A 22,611-nucleotide genomic window follows, 5' to 3' on the forward strand; every position below is an offset into this window, starting at 1 on the left:
GTCTATCTGTAATGTATGTCCGTATGTTTTGGTCATGGAAGAAGGCCGAAAGACCATGGGCAGAGACGACTCGGATATGCCTTACGCGTGTCCATACTTCTACTACTATGACACCCTATGATTTCTGGAATCGGTTGCAGGAAGGCGAGGGGTGCAACGTTCTGTTTTCTTTGGTAATGTATACATGGACCCGCGCCTGTAAGTTATTCAAGAAAATAACAGAAACGTGAAGCGTATTTCTCCTTAATTTTACTTATTACATGTGAACCATATGCTAAGACACTCACATTTCGTGGATTTCTTATGATGGTCAACCTGATAAATCAAAGCATCGGATATACAAATTAACTCAGGAATATTTTCAATAACAGTGAAATATAAGACAATATTTACACCAGTTTTCCATTCACATTGATAACGTTAAGCTACAGTCGTTCTTATGTTTCTAAAGGACTAAAAAAGTCACGCGTCGACTGTGGAAATGAATGTGAAACTAAAGTGAACGTCCAGCTCGCTTTTTAGGGACATGGTAGAAGGTGCTTTTAGTACCGCTCTCCGTAGATTGTTCTGTAGTACCATAATTCTGACGACAAAACAGTTTGTATGGAGATCTGTGAGGGCTCACTCATGTAGTAAGGGCCTTAGTCGAAAATATGGAATAACTCAATAAACGAATTACATGATTTTAAGCAAAGAAGAATTTATACAACTGTGATATACTAACATGTTCATGAAAATTAGTTAACAATAAGGTAATTCATTACAACCTGAACAAAGCGTAATATAAGCGTAATACCGTATTAGTTGAAACGTACAATACTCCACTGTCAGGACGGTATACTGCTGTTTTCCTGCGAAGTAAAAACACAGGCCATTAGTTATCCAGCTGTCGATGTTAACACTTTGGAAATTGTTTAATAGCAGTGATCTTGAAATACGGTCAGTCAGACGTACAATCTAAAAACAGACTTATCACCTTTGTTCCAAAATGAACACTACTCTATAATGCATGTTAACGGTAGAATCCAAAGTACTTTTTTTCTATTTGAAAGCAGATTGATTTGCATCACTTTACTCATTAAGAGTAGGCTGATAAAGGTTAAGTTATAACAATGCGTCCATATTACTACAGTCTTATTTATATACGAAATGAATCAGTGATATGTTCGGACAAGCGAGAATATAATAAACATGATGTGAATAGGAACATGTTGTGTAATTCCTGTTTCTGAATAGCGATGCCGACTATATTTGCTCGATGAAACAGTATCTTTAGAATCAAATGTCTTTTTATCATGTGTGATATCAGTCGGCAACTGTATAAAGCATTTTATGTCGAGGCCATGGTGACTATGGTATACCGCCATTATTGAACAAACCGAATTGTATGACCTTGAGGTACGACAATACCTTTTTCCGTGTACGTTTGGTTGGGCCGGTATGTTTGATTACTATGCATTACTCAGTAGAATTTTAGGATATAAATCATATTGCCTGTTGTCCTGTACTGGCCTGTATTTGGATCTTGTTTACACTAGTTGTCACCATTTAATCTCATCAAATGTTATGAATGATACATTTCATGCCAGTCAAAACCAATATGCCAAAGGTGATTTGTAATTTCACTTTACTATAGATGCAGCTTTCTCGCTACATAATATTCTCCATTTTTGCTTTTAAAATGTTTACATGAGTAAACACCGGGTTTCAAAGTGGGTTTTTGCAACAAATTGGCACTAAACCGCACTTGTAAAACTCGCGATTTCATACTACAGTGGGTGTCAAAATTAAAGTGGCCTTTGAGAAGCAAAGAATGTCGACAAATAAAGATACCAAAATTACTGTATTCCAAGTTTTACCACAGTCCTATCCCTTACTTGGTGTCAACTATAACGTAAATTGATTTTTTTATACTTAGACCTGTTACGAAACTTTTTTTCGTCTCTATATTTCTGCAACTGTCATACCACTGATTGTATTGCTTTTTTGTGTAAATTAGGTTATATGCCGTAGACTGTTTAGCTATTGATCCATGTAACTCGCTTCATTGTGTTATGTACAATACAATATATTTCTTGCACCTGGTTTCGCAATGTTTTAAGACAATTTTTGCTGCTTTATGCAAGAAAGTAACGTATCTGTGTAGACTGATGTCTATGCTTAAGCTAATCACTAATTAATAACAACTTTACGGAACTTTAATTCAGTGATTAAAGCCCTCGACTTTCAGCCAGTAAGTTACAAGCTCGAACCCGGCCATTCCTGTTTCGGTTTGGGTACGTGGGTAGTATCATTAGCCCTCACATTAGGAGTGTGGCTCATGCCCAAGCTCCTGGAGAATAAGTTCATTTGGATTTTAGTAACATTTTGTATCAAACATGCTTGTATATCATTTCGGTAAGGGAAAATTTCCTATGCTAAGTTTTATTCTTTAGTCTGCAACAATGTCACCGAAACCGGTTTTTAGTCGTCGATATTTTTTGTATCAGTAGTTATTTTATCAATAACAAGTTGCTTCTGAAGTGAAAACCTATGACTACAAATACGATATGAATAACAAAGTTTAGCATTACCAATTATTCAGTTGCACGTGTTGATCTTTGCAATATAAGTATTATCTTCTCCCTGGTTGTTCGCAGCCATGGTTGATTTTTGCATTTCGCTGTTATTAATAGACGAAAAGCATATGAAGTTTTTGTTGAATAAATTCATGATAGCTCGACATTAATCTTTAATTAATACAATAGTGACAATACCTCAACGTTTTCTACCGCTTCTACTTAGTGTGCGTTAGGTAGATGAAATTCTTGGCAAGGGAACTTTTTGTAGTGCCTGTTACACAAACTAGCACCTTTTTGCTACTAAGCTGTATTTTGAATGGATACATTTTATTTTGCGAAGTAGTCACTGATAAATATGTTTACGTTTTCATAATGAATCATATCGTATTTTCCTGTTGATGATGATATGGTGGTCGGGCTTGCTCGTCGTGACGAACCAGTCGGGTTATACTGGCTGGAACAACCTCTCCTCAAGGTCCTACCATGCCAGATAGGATGGTTGAAAAACATTAAGATACAAAGCAGAAAACTGAAGGTCCGAAGGCGTAGTCGTACTGCTGACTGTACAGAGGTGTGACGGCAGTAAGGTGTTTCCCTCAGACGACCAGCATAACAGCGATGCTGCCTTCCCTCAAAGGAAGTGTGAGTTAGAATAGGCCTACCCTAAAAATGCACACATCGCCTTGTTGCACGAATATTCGTCTCCGGCGGTAAGGTCTCAACAAGTACGGAGCTAACACGAAAACTACTCACGAAAAAGTCGTGTGTGATTGACCTCGAGTAGTCTCTTGGGCACTATGATCACGCTTTCAGGTCGCTAAGACCACCTCTAATGCAGCATCTTTTTCAGGTACCTCTAGAAAAACCATTCCACGGTGTGGGTAACCGGGAAGTGAAAACCACTCTCATACCTCTAACAGCACTTACGATCACTGTATTCACTATCAATTTCCCTATTCAATTCCTATTATTCCTCCTACCCCGACTACCAACCCTAAACTTCCTCCTCAAGTGTCACCATGACCAACGATTCTAGTGCGCGAAGTACTCTCCCAGGTCTACTGAATTCTCTCTCCAAAGTACACATTTGAACCCTATGTCAAATCGGCCAGCAGGCCTCCTTGGCTTAGAGCCTAGAATCTCGTACCATTGATGTATGTTGTGTCTCCGAAACACACATACATTAAGAAGATCCATTAGAGTTGAGCTCAGTGACGGGAAAGCCAAAAGTAAATTCCATAAACTGAAGTCACTTAGGCAATTTCGGAAATGAGGTTGACTAAAATATTGCTTGTAAAGATACGAGCAGCTGTGGAAACAGTGGCGACATCCACTAGCTATTTGAAGCAAAAGTTTACGAAAAACCAGTGGATTTCTGCAACATTTATTGTACTGATAGACTCCCAAACTAATTCCATCAAGCTCCGAACACAATGATGACCGAAAATAAATGAGGTCTAGGTTAGCCAAAAGTCTACGAAGCGATCGTGAGCAGTTGTGAGCAACGAAAGCAAAAGAGATGGAAAAGGTGACAACTGTAGGTAACACAAGATAGCTCTACAGACTAATAAAAGAAACCTAAATTAGGAAGCCAATTATAAGCGAGAGAATCTCGGAAAAAGACGCCATTCTTATCTGCTCTCAGCCCAGACGTTTAGAACGATGGTCGGAACACTTGAAGAAATAGTTAAGCTGGCCTTCAACTACTCTACAGCTACCCACCATTTCAAAAAAGCCTGAATGGGAAATTGAAATAGACCCCTCCCCGACTATAATTGAATTTCAGAAAGCTATAGCGAATCTGAAACGAGGAAGAGCAGCTAGTCCGGATAGATTATTCCATAGGCCTTTAAGGATGGTGGTCCAGCTTTTGCGATCAGGCTGACTAATATTTTAGCTAAGATCTGGGAGTTAGACGTTATCCCATCTGACTGGTCACAATCACTTATCGTCCCAATATATAAGAAAGGGTTAAAATCATCCTATGATAACCACAGAGGGATTAGTTTAACTAATATAATATCTTAAATACTACCCTAAATAATTATCGGGCGCCTAACAAATACTCGTGAACTTCAAGCACGAGAAAATCAGGTTGACTTCAGACCTGGTCGTGGCTGCATCGACCACATATTCACCATTCGTCAGATTCTAGAACATAGGCATACTTATCGGCATCCGATAATGGTGGTCTGTCTTGACTTAAAAGTAGTACTTGACTCTGTAGACCGAGAAGTTCTGTGGCAGTGTTTGTCATTGAAAGGCATACCTCAGAAATACATAAACCTTGTGAAGGGTCTTTACTCGAACACTACCAGTCGAGTCAGAACTTATGACGAACTGTCATCCGAATTCACAACCTCGTGTGGTGCCCGGGAAGGCTGTTCATTACCTCAATTTTCGTTTAGTTTTATCATAGGCCTACTGCTGGAAATAACGTTCTCGTCGTTCGAATTTTCAGGAATTGATCTCCTACCAGTGTGTCTACTTATTGACTTAGAATACACACATGACATAGTCGTGTTTGGTGAAGACGCTGATAAAATTCAGTCTTTTGGTAACACTGAGCAACAATGTCAGGATGTTGAGAATATGTTTCTCCCCATGTAAATGCAAATTGTTGCTTCATGACTGGACTGCGTCAACACCTGAACTAAAGATAGGGAGTGTAGCAGTCGAACGCGTCAACAACTTCATTTGTATTGGAAGTCTGATCAGCCCTAATGGGTTGGTTTCTAACGAAATCTCAACACGGAATCGAAAAGCTCGTTTAGCTTTTGCCAACTTACGTCACCTGTGGTGAAGACGAGGTATCCGTATACCAATAAAATGATGAGTATACTATGCCCCCAAATGCCCTGGTACGGCCGAGAGTGGGGAGGGTCCGGAACGAAGATAAATCAGTTGGTAAGGTTGTGAATCGTCACCGACGCATTCCTAACCACTGACTACCACGGCATGCAATGCTAACTAGTGTTGGAGATGGATGGAAAAAAGTTGGAAGCGGCAAAATCAAGACGTGGCATCAGTCCATAAAGTCACTAACTTCTGATCTGAGCCATGTTGGTAGATGGAGAATGCTAGGTTGTTGTCGGCACGACTATTGTAACCAATGGTCAGAACTCTGGGTGACATGGCTCAGAATCGATCACAATGGCGTAGGTGTATACACTATTTATCTTCCCTTAAACCGTGAGATTAAAATTCATTTTCACCTTTCTTTCTACGTTCCAATTTTTTCCCCATGTATCATATCTTTACATGAAATTTTTTTTCACTAACATTGAAGTAACTGCTTCTCTACGAATTTGGTGTGCATCTTGTTGTGCTAATGATGTATGGCAAATTGGTCCGATGCAATATATGTGATTGGTCTTACTTTGTAGCTGACTGACTGTTGATGCAATTAATCCGCGACTACTCTTGATAGTGAGGATATAGCTTTTCAGCTCCGACAGCATCTTAGAATAACATATACGAAATACGGAAAGTAGATCTAGTGCTCTTTCCACTTTCTGTGTGCAGTTTCTTGCTTCATAGTAGTAATTCTGACCAAATAGATCCAATTTTAATCTAATCCTACAAATATCTCACCATACACTTGCTTATTTTGCGTTAGCTTTGATAGTACTATATTTAATATATTTCCTTAATATTACCAGTTAATTCATATTTGATTCACAGAGTATCAGTTCCTGCATACCGAGTTCTGCTGGGCACCCCTGGCTTTCAGGTTAGTATTCCGTTCGGACACCTGGATTTTCTTTCAAAGTTACCTACTGATTTATTTTATGAATTATTAGTTTTAGACGTAAAATAGTGTTGTATACATTCGATTCTGTATATTGCGATTGCAAATGGAAATGCAGTAGTAAGTAAAAGCATTAGTTGATTCCTTTACCATGGTTAGAAGCATGAATACTGCTAAATCTAAGGAAAAACGAACAGTTGATTTGTCTTTGTTACCTTGAAAAAGTAGTCGTTCTTAACTAGATCACAAAGTCTGAGATATGTGACCGGTGTTTTTCGTTGTCTCGGAATTACTTATCTTGAGCACATCTCCACTTGGTTTTGATCTAGTGTCTGATATCTTTATTTTTCCTGATTTTTACGCATTTATTTCCCTTGATAAACTTTTGTAAAGTAATAATAACGAACATTGTGTGATAAAGTAAATTCATTCCATTTCGTGTGCCTTAAGTCATCCACATGTACATTAATTTGAACAAATAAATGAGATGTCTTACAACTGTAATTTTCTGTGTAATATGTAAAAAATTCTCTATTCTACTAGTGAAGAGAAATAATTATGAATACTTCCCATATTTATATAACAAATAGGTGAAGGGATTAAACGAGAGAAAAAGACGACGACATAATGCAATCTAAGAAACACGTGCAATCATGATTATAGTAGAGAAAATGAAGAGAGTGATAGTAATGACCGTAAACACGATAATGAAATAATTACGACAGTAACGATTATAATATATGAAAAGGAAGGAGTCCGATGTCTAAATTGATAAGGACTAAATATTTTATTATATGGTGTTAAAGTATGTCTAGTTATGATAACCATAAGTAAGAAATGAAAACTACTAAAATAAATAATGAAAATATTTTGATTAGATATAAATGAAGACAAGCAAACAGAATGAAAAAATAGAGGAAGGGAAGTGCAGCAGTGAACTGACCAACCTAGAAACTCCAGATGTACATAATTTGGGTTTTAGACGACGAATAGTCTTCACTTCTGCGTAACGTAGAAGTCTGTCGTTACTCTTTCTGCTTATTACTCGGAAGGCAATATCAAGGTCTACTGGATGGCCCATGTCCAATATATGTTCTCCGACAGCACTGCTATGTAGTTTAGGGCCATTCAAGATTAGATTTCTCGGGACGTGTTCTGAAATTCTTTTATATAATATTCTCTCCATTCTTCCGAAGCTCATGATATTACGTGAACAAATAAACAGGCAGATTCATTTTAACGTAAATATAAAGGAGCTTTACTCATAAAAGGTTATAGTTTTAACTTCAGTAAACACTGGTAGTTTTATAGTTCAGCTATTTCTGTCTAATGGGACCACTCAATCTATATTATATGCGTTGGAGGCTCAGATCAAAGTAGAATGAGAGCTAACATTCAATAAGGAATGTTAGTATTAGTAAATTTGTAACCCAACATTCTCTTCTTTTTTATTTCGAAACTAATCGTTTGATACTAAAGTTTCTGTTTAGTTCTCTACATTCGGCATGGGCTTCCTTAATTTATAGATGGTGTGGCACGTTTTACCGAGGTTGTTCAGAGGTGCGTTATTTTAGATGAGAAAGTATCATGTAAGTTGCTTGTTCGCATACAGTTAATCATTTGAACACTAAGTAATATGAGGTATAACGAATAATTCATTTGCCGTTCTTGAAATATACGTGGCTGACAAGATTTTCCGACCGTGAAGTTTTTAATCCATCGAACCAAATGTTGTTCTGTGAATTATTGTTATCCAAATGATCTTTTCCTCGGTTTTTAGTTAGTTTCTGTCGTCATATACCTTAATCAAGTTTTTCCACATAAATTTATTTCGGCTCACTAATAGCTGAATATATAAACATTTACTTGGTAAATGTTCCATGACCAGAGTTGCTTCAAATGATCACCTATCACATGTATACAACTGTTAGCGGGACATAGACTAGATTAAAGCATGCTCAATGCATGATTGCTTTGGTGCACGCTGATTGGCTGATTCTTATCCAATCAGCACTAGTCGGTAGTTGGAGAATACTCTGGAATCTTCTTATGTAAAAACTATAAATATACTGACGTTTTCCCTATTGTGCTTCTGACTTGCTATTTGGAATATAATCTCTTTCCTGTTCAACCGTGTTCTGATTTGGGGACTTGTCGAGTGAATCGGTGTCCGAGAATACTAAGCAATAGGAATAGCTGGGTTATAACCGTAAGAAGAAAGAGAGTTATAACAACAACAAAAGTGGATTACTGATTGGTGTTGAGGTATTTTAGTAGCCTTAAAAATAAATTTAGGTTAGTGTGTAGTGAACGAGAACATAAGGGGGGATAAAATTACAGAACATCTTCGAAAAATCTGAGAACCATACAGCAAATATATAATTTGCAAAATCTCAACCAATTGTCTCAAACTTGACTGTTCCTTTTGCAAATGCCAGTCAATCGTCTCAGACTTTATTGTTCTTTCGTTTCCACACTACTCATTCTTTGTTCTCGTTCTCTTTTCTTTGATATTCTTAACCTGCTGCCGCCAGAAATTTCACTTTCTATTGATGACACATACTGCTTAGATCTATCGAAATCGGTAGCATACACCACAGTGGACGGCTAATATTTTCGAGCTTTATACACATATCAGATAACTACTAGCCGTTCGATCTCAAAGTCATTTTAGTCAGACTAACTTTATAATTGTGAGAAACAGATATCTGTACTTATAAACTTGAGTGATAACCCTTTCCAACCTTCTAGACTTTGGTAGGAGTCAGGAATTTGTGATCGTCACGCTCAAATGCCTTGGTACGGCCAAGAGTCCGCTCTCCCTCTCGAAATGCTCTCACATGGCCATGTGTATAAAGCCTCTGCCAGGGAAGTCCTACTCACTGCCTTCTCGTGGCGGGGGTGTTGTTCACGAAATTGAGAGCACGAAAAGCGAATGTCTGACGCTTTAACCGGGTTGGTGGACATGGAGAGTCCACTTAGGGGAGTTGGAAAACCCTGATTCTAAACCAATGGTGCACACGGGCTCCAAGATCCTGTAGGAACAAATGGCGTATGAACCTATTGTTGGCCACCGGCTACCATGGGACTGTATCTTCTTACAATACTCCACTGCCTTGTGGATCAGACCTTTAGGTCGAAGGCTCCAGGTGTGGCCCCCTAAGAAAACCACCTGGTTCGGTTTGGGCACCCGGGCAGTATCAGAGCCCTCATACATATCAAATGAGATTTGTGTGGCGCATATGTATTTGGTGCCTCTTTGATCGTCACGCTCAGAGCGTTTTCATTATTAGTTAACTCAAAGATAATACAAGTTTCTTTTCAATAACCATGTGTATTGTTACAGTCGGTTTTTTTCAGAGACTTCTGGCGGCTTATCTGTTTCATTTCACATAGATAAAAGTGTCATTTTGAGAGGGGTTTGTGTAATTTGATTCTAACAAGAATAAGAATACTGAAATATGATTTCTCAATTTCGACTGCAGGTTATTAACTTTTCGCAAGGAATCGGGTGTGTAAAATTTAAAATAAGTAAAGAATAAGAATCACAGTTCACTAACTTCCCAAACTTTTCGACCCTAGTGTTCATAAGGAACACGATAAACTCTCGAGGCACATTAAACCGAAGTTTAATTATATCCTTGAGAAAGAGCTCTAATGTCCTACAGATTCAATCTGACTACGATTAATACATGGATGGTACGTCTCTTACTTTTTAATTCCCATACCATTCGTCCTCTTAACTTTTCCACTGCAATCACTGCCTATCATAACTGTTTTTCATTTGATATTTTGTACCAGATGTAGTAGCTTTGGATAGAATTGAACTTCCATGTTATTCTGTACTGATATTAGTTGGTATGTGGGTAAAGAGCCAAATTAAATATCAGCTTCATAACTTCAATTTTATGTTCTCAAACAATCATTCTGTTGCACAGTATTTCTAAGTCCCGTATTTGGTACGAATCCGTCTACTTGGCTTCAAGCCATACTATGAATGTAAGGAGCAGTGATACTAATCGGTTTCCCAAACTGAAGTAAGTGGAGCAGGTTCCAAACCTTCGACTGGGTAGCCGATAGTCGAATCCCTTAGTCACTAAGTCATTGCTCCATGATTAGGAATCGTGTGGTTATCAAGTAGGATCTATTGAGTAAGTTTATTTTTACCCGTAAATAATAAATTTTGTCTAAATAGTAAGACAAAAAAACAAAGATTTTTCTTTATGTCAAATTCATTGTGTGGTAAAATTTCTGAACTAAGGAAGTGCTGAATCGCTTGTCGTAAAATCCTCGTTTGAATGACGTAAAATAATTCACCTTTAGCTGTAATCCTTAATGTAGAATGAATCTCATGAACTAATTCTTTCTTCCTGTACTATATCCTTATATGCAATCTTTCTTTTATATATTACCACTATTGAATTAACTACTTCTATGAATTTGGTGTTCATCTTGTTGTGCTAATGAGGTGTGGCAACTTGGACCGATGCACATATGTGCCTGATAGTACGTTGTAGCTGATTGGTTGACTGACATTTGTTAGGAATGTTTGTTTATTTTTCAAGACAACACATAATGTGTATTCAGATTAGTGTAACCACGTAAGGCAAAATAATCTTAGTCTAAAATCTCTACTATTTAAAAGTAATAGAAAATCATACTATTATCAAACATATCTGTACACAGATTAAAAAAATTTCCAAATGTATCAGCACAGACGGTAATCGAAGAGGTTGCTGTGATCTTATAGAAATATAAGTTTGTACTTCTGTATGCAAATAATGATGACAAATTTTTTCAGCCCATCATTCTAGACTTCACGTATTCTATCACTACTAGGTTCTGGAACATCTACCAAACACAGAAATAATGGAGACTGTATTAAGCGCTCGGAGGTAAATTATTTGCTTTTATAAGTAGGTTGGTTTTAGCTTCTATTATCCACATTTATTCACTGTATTATATATATATATATATATATATAATCAATGTTGTATGGCATTCTTTTGAGATAATTTAAGTCTCTTACAACTCTACCCAGTCACAACGCGTACCTATACGCACATAGTTCTTATAACATTGTACCAGAAATATTGATTATTTATGTTCTTTTAATTTTTCCTACTAAAAATCAATCTACCTCTTTTATTGATAGTTTTCAGTATGAAGCTAGAAAACTCGTGAGCTGTTTATAAAATCAATACTAACTCTGCTATTTTTCGTTTCTCCCATAGGCTATTTACAAGACACTGAATAATGCTTTTAGTGACCTTATTTCTGTCCCGACCTGTCAACCAAATTGGGAATACGATGTTTCTAATGCAGAGTATATAGATTTTCAGGAGGTCAGTTAAGATTTGATAACATTTCATTTCTTAAAAATATTCCTATGTAGTATTGATAGTTATTAGTTATACCTTATTTTTATTGCGATAAAATCAAATCATTATTATCCTTCTTATGAAATTCGTAGTTGTAAATGGTAAAGTCCCTTATTGTTCTTGGTTATCGTACATTTCACAATATGTTGACTAAAATTATATCAAGGTAACTATAGTTTTGATACTTTAATGGATTTTTCGCATCATCCTTGGTTATTAATTTTTTGTCGTGCTGTTGATACGAACCTATTAAAAGTCTTTTTCGCATTCAATGTTATTTAAAAATACGTTTTTTCGGTTGCCTACATATATATACCCTTTTACTGAATTTTTTTTACTGCTAATTATAATGTAATTTGGTTTTGTATAGCAGCGCTTGTCATAGTTGTTCACTACTTAATTTTATTCACAGTTCTCACAGATATTCTCCTAAAAGTGACTTCTTGATCATCTAACTTTTTACAGACCACACAGCTTATTCACCAACTTCACGTTTGTGTTCCTGCTTTCGAGCCATCCTACTTTTGTGACGACCAAAGATACTACCAAGTTGCCCAAACCAAAGTTTGGGTTTTAGTAGTAGGTTAGAAGAACATTAGAGGTGTCCAAACCAGCATGCGCCATCTATTCATCAAGCTGTCGATTGTTGGTTTTCCTGGTTCGGTTTTTCACAATGATCGTAAAAAGTTTTTAGAGACCTCGAGTGATGTGGCTCAAAATCGAATTCTGTAGCTTATTCTCGTCTTATTAACTAACTTTCAGTGTCCTAGTGTAAAGTGTACCAAGCTGAACCAATGTCCATTTATACCAGTCACCATGTTGTTGATGAGAGCAGCGCTACTTTACTGTGAACAGTCTCATTTATTTTATGGTCACATTAATGAAGTTATAGAGACATCTTAATTTCCAAGTAGTTTACAGATTGATTATTTTTTAAGTAGTCTTTGGTTTAGTCGCCTTTTATTAATGTGAATGAGTTCAGCTCTGTTTTCGAAATCATTTCATATTGTCCTTGATGTATTTGCAAAACGTTTGACATCATTTTTTTGTGAGTTTCATGAGTACTTTCCTTTATCATGCTTAGCTACACAATGTACTCATATTGTTTACTATATTCTTTTATACTAGCATGATTTATTTGATGAGCGATATGAATAAATGCCTTTTTATTTGTTTGAAATCCACCCTTGCCATTATATATTCAATAAGTTCCTTTTTCACAGCTTCATATCTCTCTTTTTATTTTTTAATTAGTATCAAATAGACTTGATGAAGAGATTTTGTCATGTAGATGAATCTGTTTTGATTAGCATAGCTGAAAATCTGCAAAAATGTTTAAACTCAACTCACTGTTCTCCTAACGGGAGTACATGGTTACTCCACTTATTCGTGATTGCATTTTTCGTTTCTTATGTAAGTTTTAACATTTTACAATGCATATATATATTTTGTCAACTTGTAAACACTGTTACTCTTTTTTACATCTTGTTTGAATAGATTGTTGACAAAGGAAAAATCACTGAGTTTTCGACTATGTACAACGTAAAAATATTTCGATTTTTTACTTCTTTTAAAGTTTCGTTGTATAATGGTAAAGTTTACATATTGTTCAACGAAAAGGAATAGAAATTTCTGTTATAAACATCATTTCTTATGAATTAACCATAATATACTACTTAATCTGATTTGGTAAGCCAATCAAAAGTACCTCGATGGAGAAAATCACCAGGAATAACGCGAATCCAGCCTCACTCAAGGATATCTGCCCTGCTGAGCCAATGTTCAGAAGTAAGGTTCAGACTTTATTTGATAGCATGTTTCCACAAAGAAGAAGGCGAAATTATGCACTCAAGGCGACGAGAACTGGACATCTGTTTCGTAATGGATTACCAGTGGATGTAAGAAACCTTCGACAATTGGGGCCTGCGTAGGTATCGGGTGTCATTGGAAGAAGTCGATGACATGTATAAAATTGATGTTCGAAGTAAATGGGTGACGCTATATGTAAACCACATCCTCGTTAGATGACTAATTCCGGATGAAGAACCTCCTAGCTGGAACTTGCTGTTTGATTACTTAATTGATACAGTCAACCTGGAACGACAAGATAAACGCATAAGAAGTGATGGTCATAACCCAAGAAGATCATCAAAAAGACGACGTTTCCCTGAACGCCTTCAATTAAATCCAAGGAGCAAGACTTATTTTTCAGGAGGGAAAAGTGATACGGTAATCCAATCAGAAGTGACCTGAAAGACAAGTTCATTTCATCGACTAAGAAATGTATTAATTTCCTAAGGGGTAGAGTTGTGTATATATTGGTGAGTATTCGTGCATTTTATTTGGTAGTGCAATATACTTTCTCGTCCGCTATTGTGATATCGCGCAAGTAGTCAGTTCGGGGAGAAGGCTAGCGCATAACACATTGTGTATCAGTATCGGATTTTGGGCACCGCCCGTCATAACAGAATGTTCTTTATTAATGATTGTCTTGTTTCCCCAACCAACATTGTTCTGGGCTTTCCTTTAAAGTTACTATCAAGTGCTGTTTATTCTTTCGATGTCTGTCTTCGATGTTCGGCGCAATGTGTTCTTTGAGCTGTATGATTTCCCTTCCCTTTGAAGACTATAAGTCGAAAAAAGCAGCCCGGTAACCAAGTAGACGAAGAGTGTCGAGATGGCAGAATCAAATAACATACCAGCTGAAGCACTGAAGTTAGACATAGCGGTAATTCAAAATATGCTCCACGTTTTATTCAGAAAAATCTGGGACGAAGAACATGTGCCCACAGACTGGAAAGAAGGATACCTCATAAAGATAGGAGAGCGTTCTCAGCAAGTGTGAGAACAACAGAAGTATCACACTACTATCAGTACCAGGAAACGTCTTCAACAAAGTGTTGATGAAAGATTCAGTTGGCGCCCAACTTCGAGACCAACATGCTGGCATTTGTAGGAATCATTCACATGTCGACTAACTCGAGCATTTGTTATTTATATATTGCAAACTCTGTCGAAATGCATCTCTGAACATCATACTTCGTTATTAAAAGTATTTTTGAAGCCAGTTCCCGCAAACATTGGTCATGTTACTTCACCAAAATCCTCCAAAGCTATTCTTAGACTCAAACAGAATGTTTTGAAGGAAATCCCATCCAAAAATTTATATACCACAGAGTTTAGGGATCAGTTGTTTCCAGCCTAGTTTCTGTGTATTATAGCAATATGTTCTATCCCTTAGTTAATTTGATCTCAACATCCTTCCTATACTCTACGCAAGAATCTATTTTTAATATTCCTTCATTATTTCTTTATAATATGCGATGACCTATGACATGTAATTATTCTGTTCTTTATATTCATCAAACTAACAATTATCTCTCTCCTGCATAATATTTTTTTCACATTACTCATTAGTCAATCGACCGTTAAATAACTTCGTTTTTATATTTGGTATTCGCAAGTAATTTGTGACTACGTTACATTCACAATATCTGAATATTCTTCAAGTTGTAATATATGATCTGCTTTCATCTTGGTCTACTATGTAACTTTTACTGATACTTGTAAGAGACTTTCAATTACGTCTTAAGTGATGCCATATTTTATACAAGAAAGAATTCATCAAAAAACGATTGTCTTCGCTAAATCGTCTTTGTTACTTCTTCAATTTGAAGCTTGTTAAAACCGAAAAATAAGCTATGTAGCGCAAAATTTAGCGAAATTGTATGCAGATCTGATTTAATGGAAATCATTGACCATATACGGTTCTAGTCCATGGTCAACAACAAATTCGACGATCCAATTAACTAGAGGTGTTGTATTTTTTAAACTAGATTGTATAATTGTACAATTTTGATTGTAATTATGAAAAATACTATGAAGTAAACGCAACTCAAATCAAATTTATCAGAGCATGAATTAATCGATATAATTATGGTTTTCGTTTACTTTCCTGAAGAAACAAACACCAAGCTGCGAAACTAAATGTTGGAATTATTTTTAACTCCGATACTTGAGTTCTTTACGAATATAATCTATTTTCTTTTATTGCATACTAAAGTTTAGCAATTTGCTTATTCATATCTTACTACACTGTACCTATTAAAAGTTGTAGTTTATTGTTTATCCTCAATTCTTCGTTTGCAAAATCAATTAAGTAATGAGTTTCTGTTTTGTATAATAAATATTACTTTAAAATACTGAAGATGATATGTAGCTTAATTGTTTAAACTCGTCAAAACAAGTTCAAATAAGTGTTATTCAAAATTATAACATTTTGATTTCATTATGAAATACTAATAAAGTTCACTTCATGCAATAAATATGTTTTCACAGTATTCAGAAGGGTATCATATATTTTCTTTTAACTACTTTTAAATATCGGACTGTTCAATCAGTAGTTGTTATAATAATAAGTGATTCGGATTTTTAAGAAATTATTTTTATCTATCATTTAGTTGAGTACAATCTTTAAAGATTAAGTATATTTTGTACCAAAAGATAAGAAATATCTCGAGGTTCAAAGACATTTATCCATGCGTGATCACTACCCATTCCGACCTGTTGCAGTGTAACAAAATTAGCGGTTGACAGATCAAGACATGAGATTAATCAATGAAACCACTGATTATTGACCTGATTAATGTTTTTGGGTACAGACGTCCTGGTTGGGATCCAAGCTGTACTTGTAACCAATGTTTGTAGGCATTGGATGGCATGGCACAAATTCTGTCACAATGAAACAGTTGCACTAATTTTTCCATCCTTCTCTAAATTTTAGGATTAATGGCATTCCTAACTCTTTCAGTTGGTGTTTCTTTTTGAATTATATTTCTCATATTTACATTTCTACTGTTTACGATACTACTCCACATCCTATGCTTTCTCGCCTAGTTGAATCTCTGTTGTTGTGGTTGTTTCTAACATTAAGGTGTAGCGACTTGTACCTTTGCGTACTCATGCCAAGTCTCTGTTCTGATAGTAACTGGCTGAATAGCAAATAAGCAGGTGGGTTATCAAGGATATAATACAACAGTAATGCGTTGCAACAGTCTGCTGTTAAACTGCTCAGTCACATTTTTATTGCAAACTCAACATTTAAACTATTTTCATATTTTAAAATAAATTTAAGTAAATTCTAGTTTTTGTTTGTAAGAAATTTAACTTTTTCATTAAAAAGATAACTTCTGACTAACAGAAACTTCCATTCGACTCCTCGAAAAAGTAGTAATCAATCTTCGTGGAAAGACTGAAACATTGAATTAGAGCATCTATAAATTAAGTATCAGCTCTTTTAGTTCAGTAACTGTCATTGTTAAATATATGTACTTTACTAAAAGATACAAGTTATTTTCAGTATACACAAATATTTTTAATTTTGATTTTATGTAAATAGATAAGAAGATCAAATTATTTTACAGCCCCAAATTGTATATTTCATGGCTCAAAAGTTTGTACTTGTCCTCAATTAGTTGCTGATCTCAACAAAACTCCGACGTGAACATTTGGATCTCGTGAATCAGTTATAAGTCTATGACTCGTCTGATTAACGAGTGACCGGATTAGAATAGCTACTAAGTGCTTATCACTGGTTATAAGAATTCGCAACCCTGTAACTATATACAGGTTCGTATATTCGGTTTAGAGCCACGTCACCTTATGAAGATTAGTGTTACTGCAATTGTTTAAGTCATATTAGGTTTAGGGATATTTGACTCCACTACCTGATATTTAAAGCGCAAGTACTGTGGCTTATAAGCTAACATTCATCACCGTTAAGAAGCTTTTCATTCAGCGTACGAAATTACTCACTAGTTATTAAGTTAACGATTATCTAGTATGTTCCTAATTATTCTCATATTCAGTTAAAGTTGGTATTCGATGATAATATAGAAAATATCTTAACCCAATCATACTTAAACAGCTGTTTCGAGTCTTGTAAGTTGAGGAAACAAAACTGTGTTCCTAATATACAAAAAGGGATCATTAATTCACTTTGAATCATGCTTTTATTATGAGAAAACAATGTGACATGATTAGCTTCTTGTAAATAAAATTAACATTGTGTTTTATTTAGCTATTCCAATGACGTGGTCAAGTCCACACTCATGTCTATAGATTCGTGCTTTTTAGTTTCCTATATTTAACGGATAATGTTTTACTTTATTGTTTGTATAATTATGTATTCGACTTTTGTTTTACTCAATTACTTTTCATTTGCATAATAAGCACCATATTTTGTCATTTCAATTTTAGGTTCAGCATTTTCAAAAACTGCCCTCACGGAGCTTGATGTTGTCCATTTTTGAACTGTCTCCAGACCCGGTTATTTTTCATCAGTTGTATGCTTCGCTACTCCCCGAAGTTTTATCTATTCCAGGTACGTTTACTAAAGTGAATATGCCATACTGTCATGGTTTAACTTACGATTAGAGAGGCAAGTCAACAGCTGAAGTTGTTTGAATATGTCGATTACAGCTTTGAATGTATATTTTATGTATATCTTCATCAACGTTTTCAGTCTTCAACATTGGCTTCAGTAAAAGTGGGAGTCTGTTGTAGAATCTTGGGGATGGTCGAAGTAAAGTATAAATAACTTGATATATATATATATATATATATATATATATATATATATATATATATAATAAAGTTATGACTGTTAATTGCGTCAGTTGATCCATTACTGTGACAGATTTTGAATTCTTAAGTCAATTATTCTGTGTAAACATCTACTGATTGACATTTTATGAATTAATACAATAAATGGTATGTTCTCAAGTTACTTAAAGACTTGCTTGGTTAATCAGTCATTCATTTGGATGCCCTTACAAAATGTAATTAGTCGATGGTCTATTCTGTTATGTTTACTATTTTCGATCTTACATAGCACCCTGAAATCTCATATACAACTTACATATTTTCTTCTAAAGCGCTGTATAATAAAGATTTGCACAAAAAAATAAATGTTTAAGCATTTAAACGTAAACCAGCAACTTCAGTTGCTCGAAGATTCACGATAAGAATTTGAAATCATATGAACATTCCATATCCGTTTATCAATAGGTATGTATGATAAGTCAGTTACCTGATAAATAAAAAAAACCCTAGTCTTTAAGAGTCAGACACTGAATTCATTTATCACTCATTGAGATTTAGGTGTATATCCATCTGCTCAACTCTCAAGAAAGTGAAGTATACATCGTGAGTTCCATCATTAGTTGCTACAAAGTATTTCATTCATTGTAAGTGATTAGTTAATTAGTTCTTTTATTGATCTTTACCATTGTTTGCTAAGCAAATCGACTACAACTAGTGTATTTTAATTCTACTAAATAATAGTATTTTTTATAATCGTTGTAAGTACATTTACTTTTTTTAAACTGCATACTAAACGCATCTAATTTCTCAAGTTTGGTCTTGTTTTCATGTGGTCTTTTCGTTTTGTTTTTCACCTTAAACATCTCAACCGTATGCTTGTCCATCCAATATGTTTTTGTTTTCAAAGAGCATTTCACTTCTGCAATCAGTTTGGTTATGACTATCTAGTTCACTGTCTAGTCAGTCAATAAAATCAATGGTTGTTATTATTGACTCGTGCTTGCTTTATACTTGCTTTGCAGATCACCGTCAAGGTGAATATATATTGAACTTCTTAAAGAACTCTACTCCTTCGCACTGTTATACACTTCTTTGGTAAGTTACAATGATGGAAATGTTATTTTCAATCTGGTAAAAAGTAAACCAACAATGCTCATAGGATTTAAGACAAAGAGCAAAACAGACCTTAAATGTTTCCTGTTAGAAGCAGTACTACCGACCAAATAAGCGTTTATCTTCCACCCTTCAGAGTATCTTTTCAAAAACGTTTCATAGTTATGTCATTTTTTGCCCATTATTCAACATTTGATCCAAAGTGCTGTATGGTTTTAAACCCCACAAATATAAAATATTTAGTTCAGTTGAAAGATTTTTGTGGAGAGTAGCTTGATTTGAAGATCTATTGTTGTTATGACCTTGGATCGCTTTTACCCCGTGATACTTGTTATGACTTGACCTTGGTCTGTCTAGACTAAACTATGACCTTGACGCGTTAGGCTGAGTGGCTTAACCTTGAGTCTAATACGCGTGAGTTCGATTGGGGTAGAGAGAACTATTCTAAATCCTGATTGGTTGGCAAGCACGCGAGTGAAAGAAGACAAGACAGTTGGAACACTAAACTCTGGATTCTCTGAATTCGGATTACTACAAAAATGTACATGAATAAATAAGTGCATATCTTGACCACGACGTACGATAATTTGGAAAAATACAGTTATGCCCGAACAGGGAATTAGGGTAGAAATTATAGTGCAAAATATAATGTTTAAATTACAATATTTTTGGAACAAAAAAGGGTATGCTAGTGAATGATACATAGAACGAAAGCTCGTGTTATGTAGAATAAGATAGGGACAAAAATAAATATAAGTGTTTTACAGGTTTTGAATGAAATGCAATAACGTCCCAAGAAAATAGCTTTCGTAATTGTCTGGGCTTCTTAATTCCCCGTTCATAACACCTTCCCCCTTTAAAAAAAAGGAAAAAAAAATGGTTAGTTACTATATACAGGTAAGTGCTGAGATATCATCATTGATATCTTCCTTCGGAAACGTATGTTCTCCTCTTTGGGTCTACCTGTAGAATATCTGGTCTTCTGCGTTTCCGTGATGCTTTCCTAATAGGACTTTGTTCAGGTTGCGTGGTCTTCTGAGTCGCTGAGCATTTTATGTCAAAACTGTCCAGAATGATTCTCCACATTGAGTCTAATTTCTCGGTTTTCTGTGAAGTGCCAGCATTTTCCAGTATGTGGTTGACATGGCGTGTCCACTTCTGTCCTTCAACTTCCACCACATACATTACGTTCCCTTGTCTCTTAAGTATGCGTCCACTGGTCCATTGTGGAGGTGAATATCGGAAATCGCGGACGTATACTTTCTGATTTTTCTGGAAAATTCTGCGTTTCGCCCCATGATGGCGATCAAATTGGTTTTCCATCTTTCTGTTTCTTTTTCCGATGTCTCTTTGCTGTGGTTTCATGGCATCGAGGGCAGTTCTTACTTTTCTACCAAACATAATTTCTGCTGGGGACATTTGATTTGGTGTTGATGGGTTTGGAGTTGTTCTATAGACCAAGAGAAAGTCATCAAGAATCTCCTCTATCTTTCCCTCCCCTTTTGCCTTCAGTAGCGCTCTTTTGAAGGTATCTACAAACCTTTCGGCCTGACCATTCGATTGTGGATGGTACGGAGGTGAACGGACATGTTTGACTCCAAACCTCTTGCAGAAATCTGAGAAGATGGAAGAAATAAACTGAGTGCCGTTATCTGTCACGAGAACATCTGGAACTCCAAAACGGGAGAATAACTGCCGTAGCTTCATGATAGTCTGTTGCGAAGTGATTTGATTTATAGGAAAAATCTCCGGCCATTTTGAATAAGCATCAACACAAACGAGGAAGTACGTACCCTGGAATGGGCCAGCAAAATCAACATGTATACGCGACCAAGGTTCTTCTGGAGATGGCCAGGAATGTAGTTCAGCTTTTCGTGGACACTTAGAAACCTCAGCACATTTTCTGCACGCACGCACGAAATCTTCGATGTGTTCATCGATATTAGGCCAATATACATAACTTCGAGCAATAGCTTTCATTCTTCCAGTACCTGGATGGGCTGTATGCAGTTGTTTCAGGACGAGTGAGCGTAAGTTATACGGAACCACTACGCGATCAGCAACCATTATACAGTCATTGACGATGGATAAAGATTGGCGTCGTTGATAATACTGTTTCAGTTCATGAGATGTTATACGTGGGGGCCAACCACGCTGGATAAATGTAGATAATCGTCTTAAGATAGGATCGCGGCGAGTGTGTTCAGCGATTCGAGCAGCTGTCACTGGAAGAATTTGTCGAAGATGGTTTATGTAAGATACGGACGACAATTGAGAGGAAGCAGAAGACTTTGATGTAGACATAACATTAGAAAGAAGTACATGAGATTCCGAAGTTTCACTAGCGCATACTTTGTCTGAAGTATTCGATTTGGAAATTTTATGAGAAGGTACTAAATCGGCGGTATTAGATTTGACATGGTGAGAACACATAACATTTGAATTGTTCGATTCAGAAAGATCATAAGAACATGTTTCATCAGAAGCATTTAATTCGTTAATATCCAGAGAGGATGATTCGTCGGAGACATTTGATTTAGAAATATCATTAGGGATTTGGATAGAATCATAGGAAACATTTTGAGAACATACCTCATCTAATAATTTATTCAAAGTATCAACATGTGCAATCCAATCTAATCCCAATAGATCTAAATCGTGTCGATTTGTTAGATAACAAACATCTGTAAATTTACTTCCCATAAGTTGAACATTGCATAGGACCTCTCCTGTCAACTTTACTATGTCTCCTGACGCATTTCGGGCGACATGTTCTGTCGGTCGGATGGATGGGCATCCTAACTTGTGCCATGTGTTCTTTGAAATCAACGTGACATCAGAAGCAGTGTCTAACTGAAGTCGTATAAGTTTTCCATTTACTAATAAATTTACAAATTTCCGCCTATTTTTAAATCCAACTTTAAAGGTTGCAAACGTGGTTTTAATCTGACTATTTGATTGTTGCTTTGAATTTTCACTACGATGTTTAGTCTTGCGTTTATTTAACGAACAATGACCTTCTTTGTGGCCAATGCGATGACATTTGCGGCATTTATGATTCTTAAACGGACAGAATTTTGCAAAATGCCATGCTCCGCAGAACCAGCATGGTGATGGGGGGTTGGCAGGTTTTTTCATGCTTGTACAGTTTTGTTTCGATGATTTTATGGATCGGAGCGCATTAATTGAATCAGAACCGGAA

The 22,611-nt window shown here is 35.9% G+C and overlaps 1 protein-coding gene across 2 annotated transcripts in view; it reads left to right on the forward strand.

The window, feature by feature from the left end:
- The first annotated feature begins 1,362 nt into the window (after positions 1–1,362).
- ACOT8_1 (Acyl-CoA thioesterase 8) overlaps positions 1,363–22,611 on the forward strand; it is a 51,981-nt gene continuing 30,732 nt past the window's right edge. The window contains exons 1-9 of one of the 2 annotated variants that reach the window (XM_051215917.1): positions 1,363–1,438; positions 1,470–1,609; positions 6,246–6,294; positions 7,839–7,901; positions 11,152–11,207; positions 11,547–11,657; positions 12,948–13,106; positions 17,952–18,075; positions 19,319–19,391. In XM_051215917.1, coding sequence (XP_051066462.1) covers positions 1,571–1,609; positions 6,246–6,294; positions 7,839–7,901; positions 11,152–11,207; positions 11,547–11,657; positions 12,948–13,106; positions 17,952–18,075; positions 19,319–19,391 — 674 coding nt within the window. In that variant the 5' untranslated portion in view covers positions 1,363–1,438; positions 1,470–1,570. Of the gene's footprint in view, positions 1,439–1,469; positions 11,208–11,546; positions 11,658–12,947; positions 13,107–17,951; positions 18,076–19,318; positions 19,392–22,611 lie in introns of both variants that reach the window. The other variant, XM_051215916.1, reaches the window with a different exon arrangement.

The sequence above is a fragment of the Schistosoma haematobium genome, chromosome 4 (genome assembly GCF_000699445.3).
Source record: "Schistosoma haematobium chromosome 4, whole genome shotgun sequence".
NCBI lineage: Eukaryota > Metazoa > Platyhelminthes > Trematoda > Strigeidida > Schistosomatidae > Schistosoma > Schistosoma haematobium.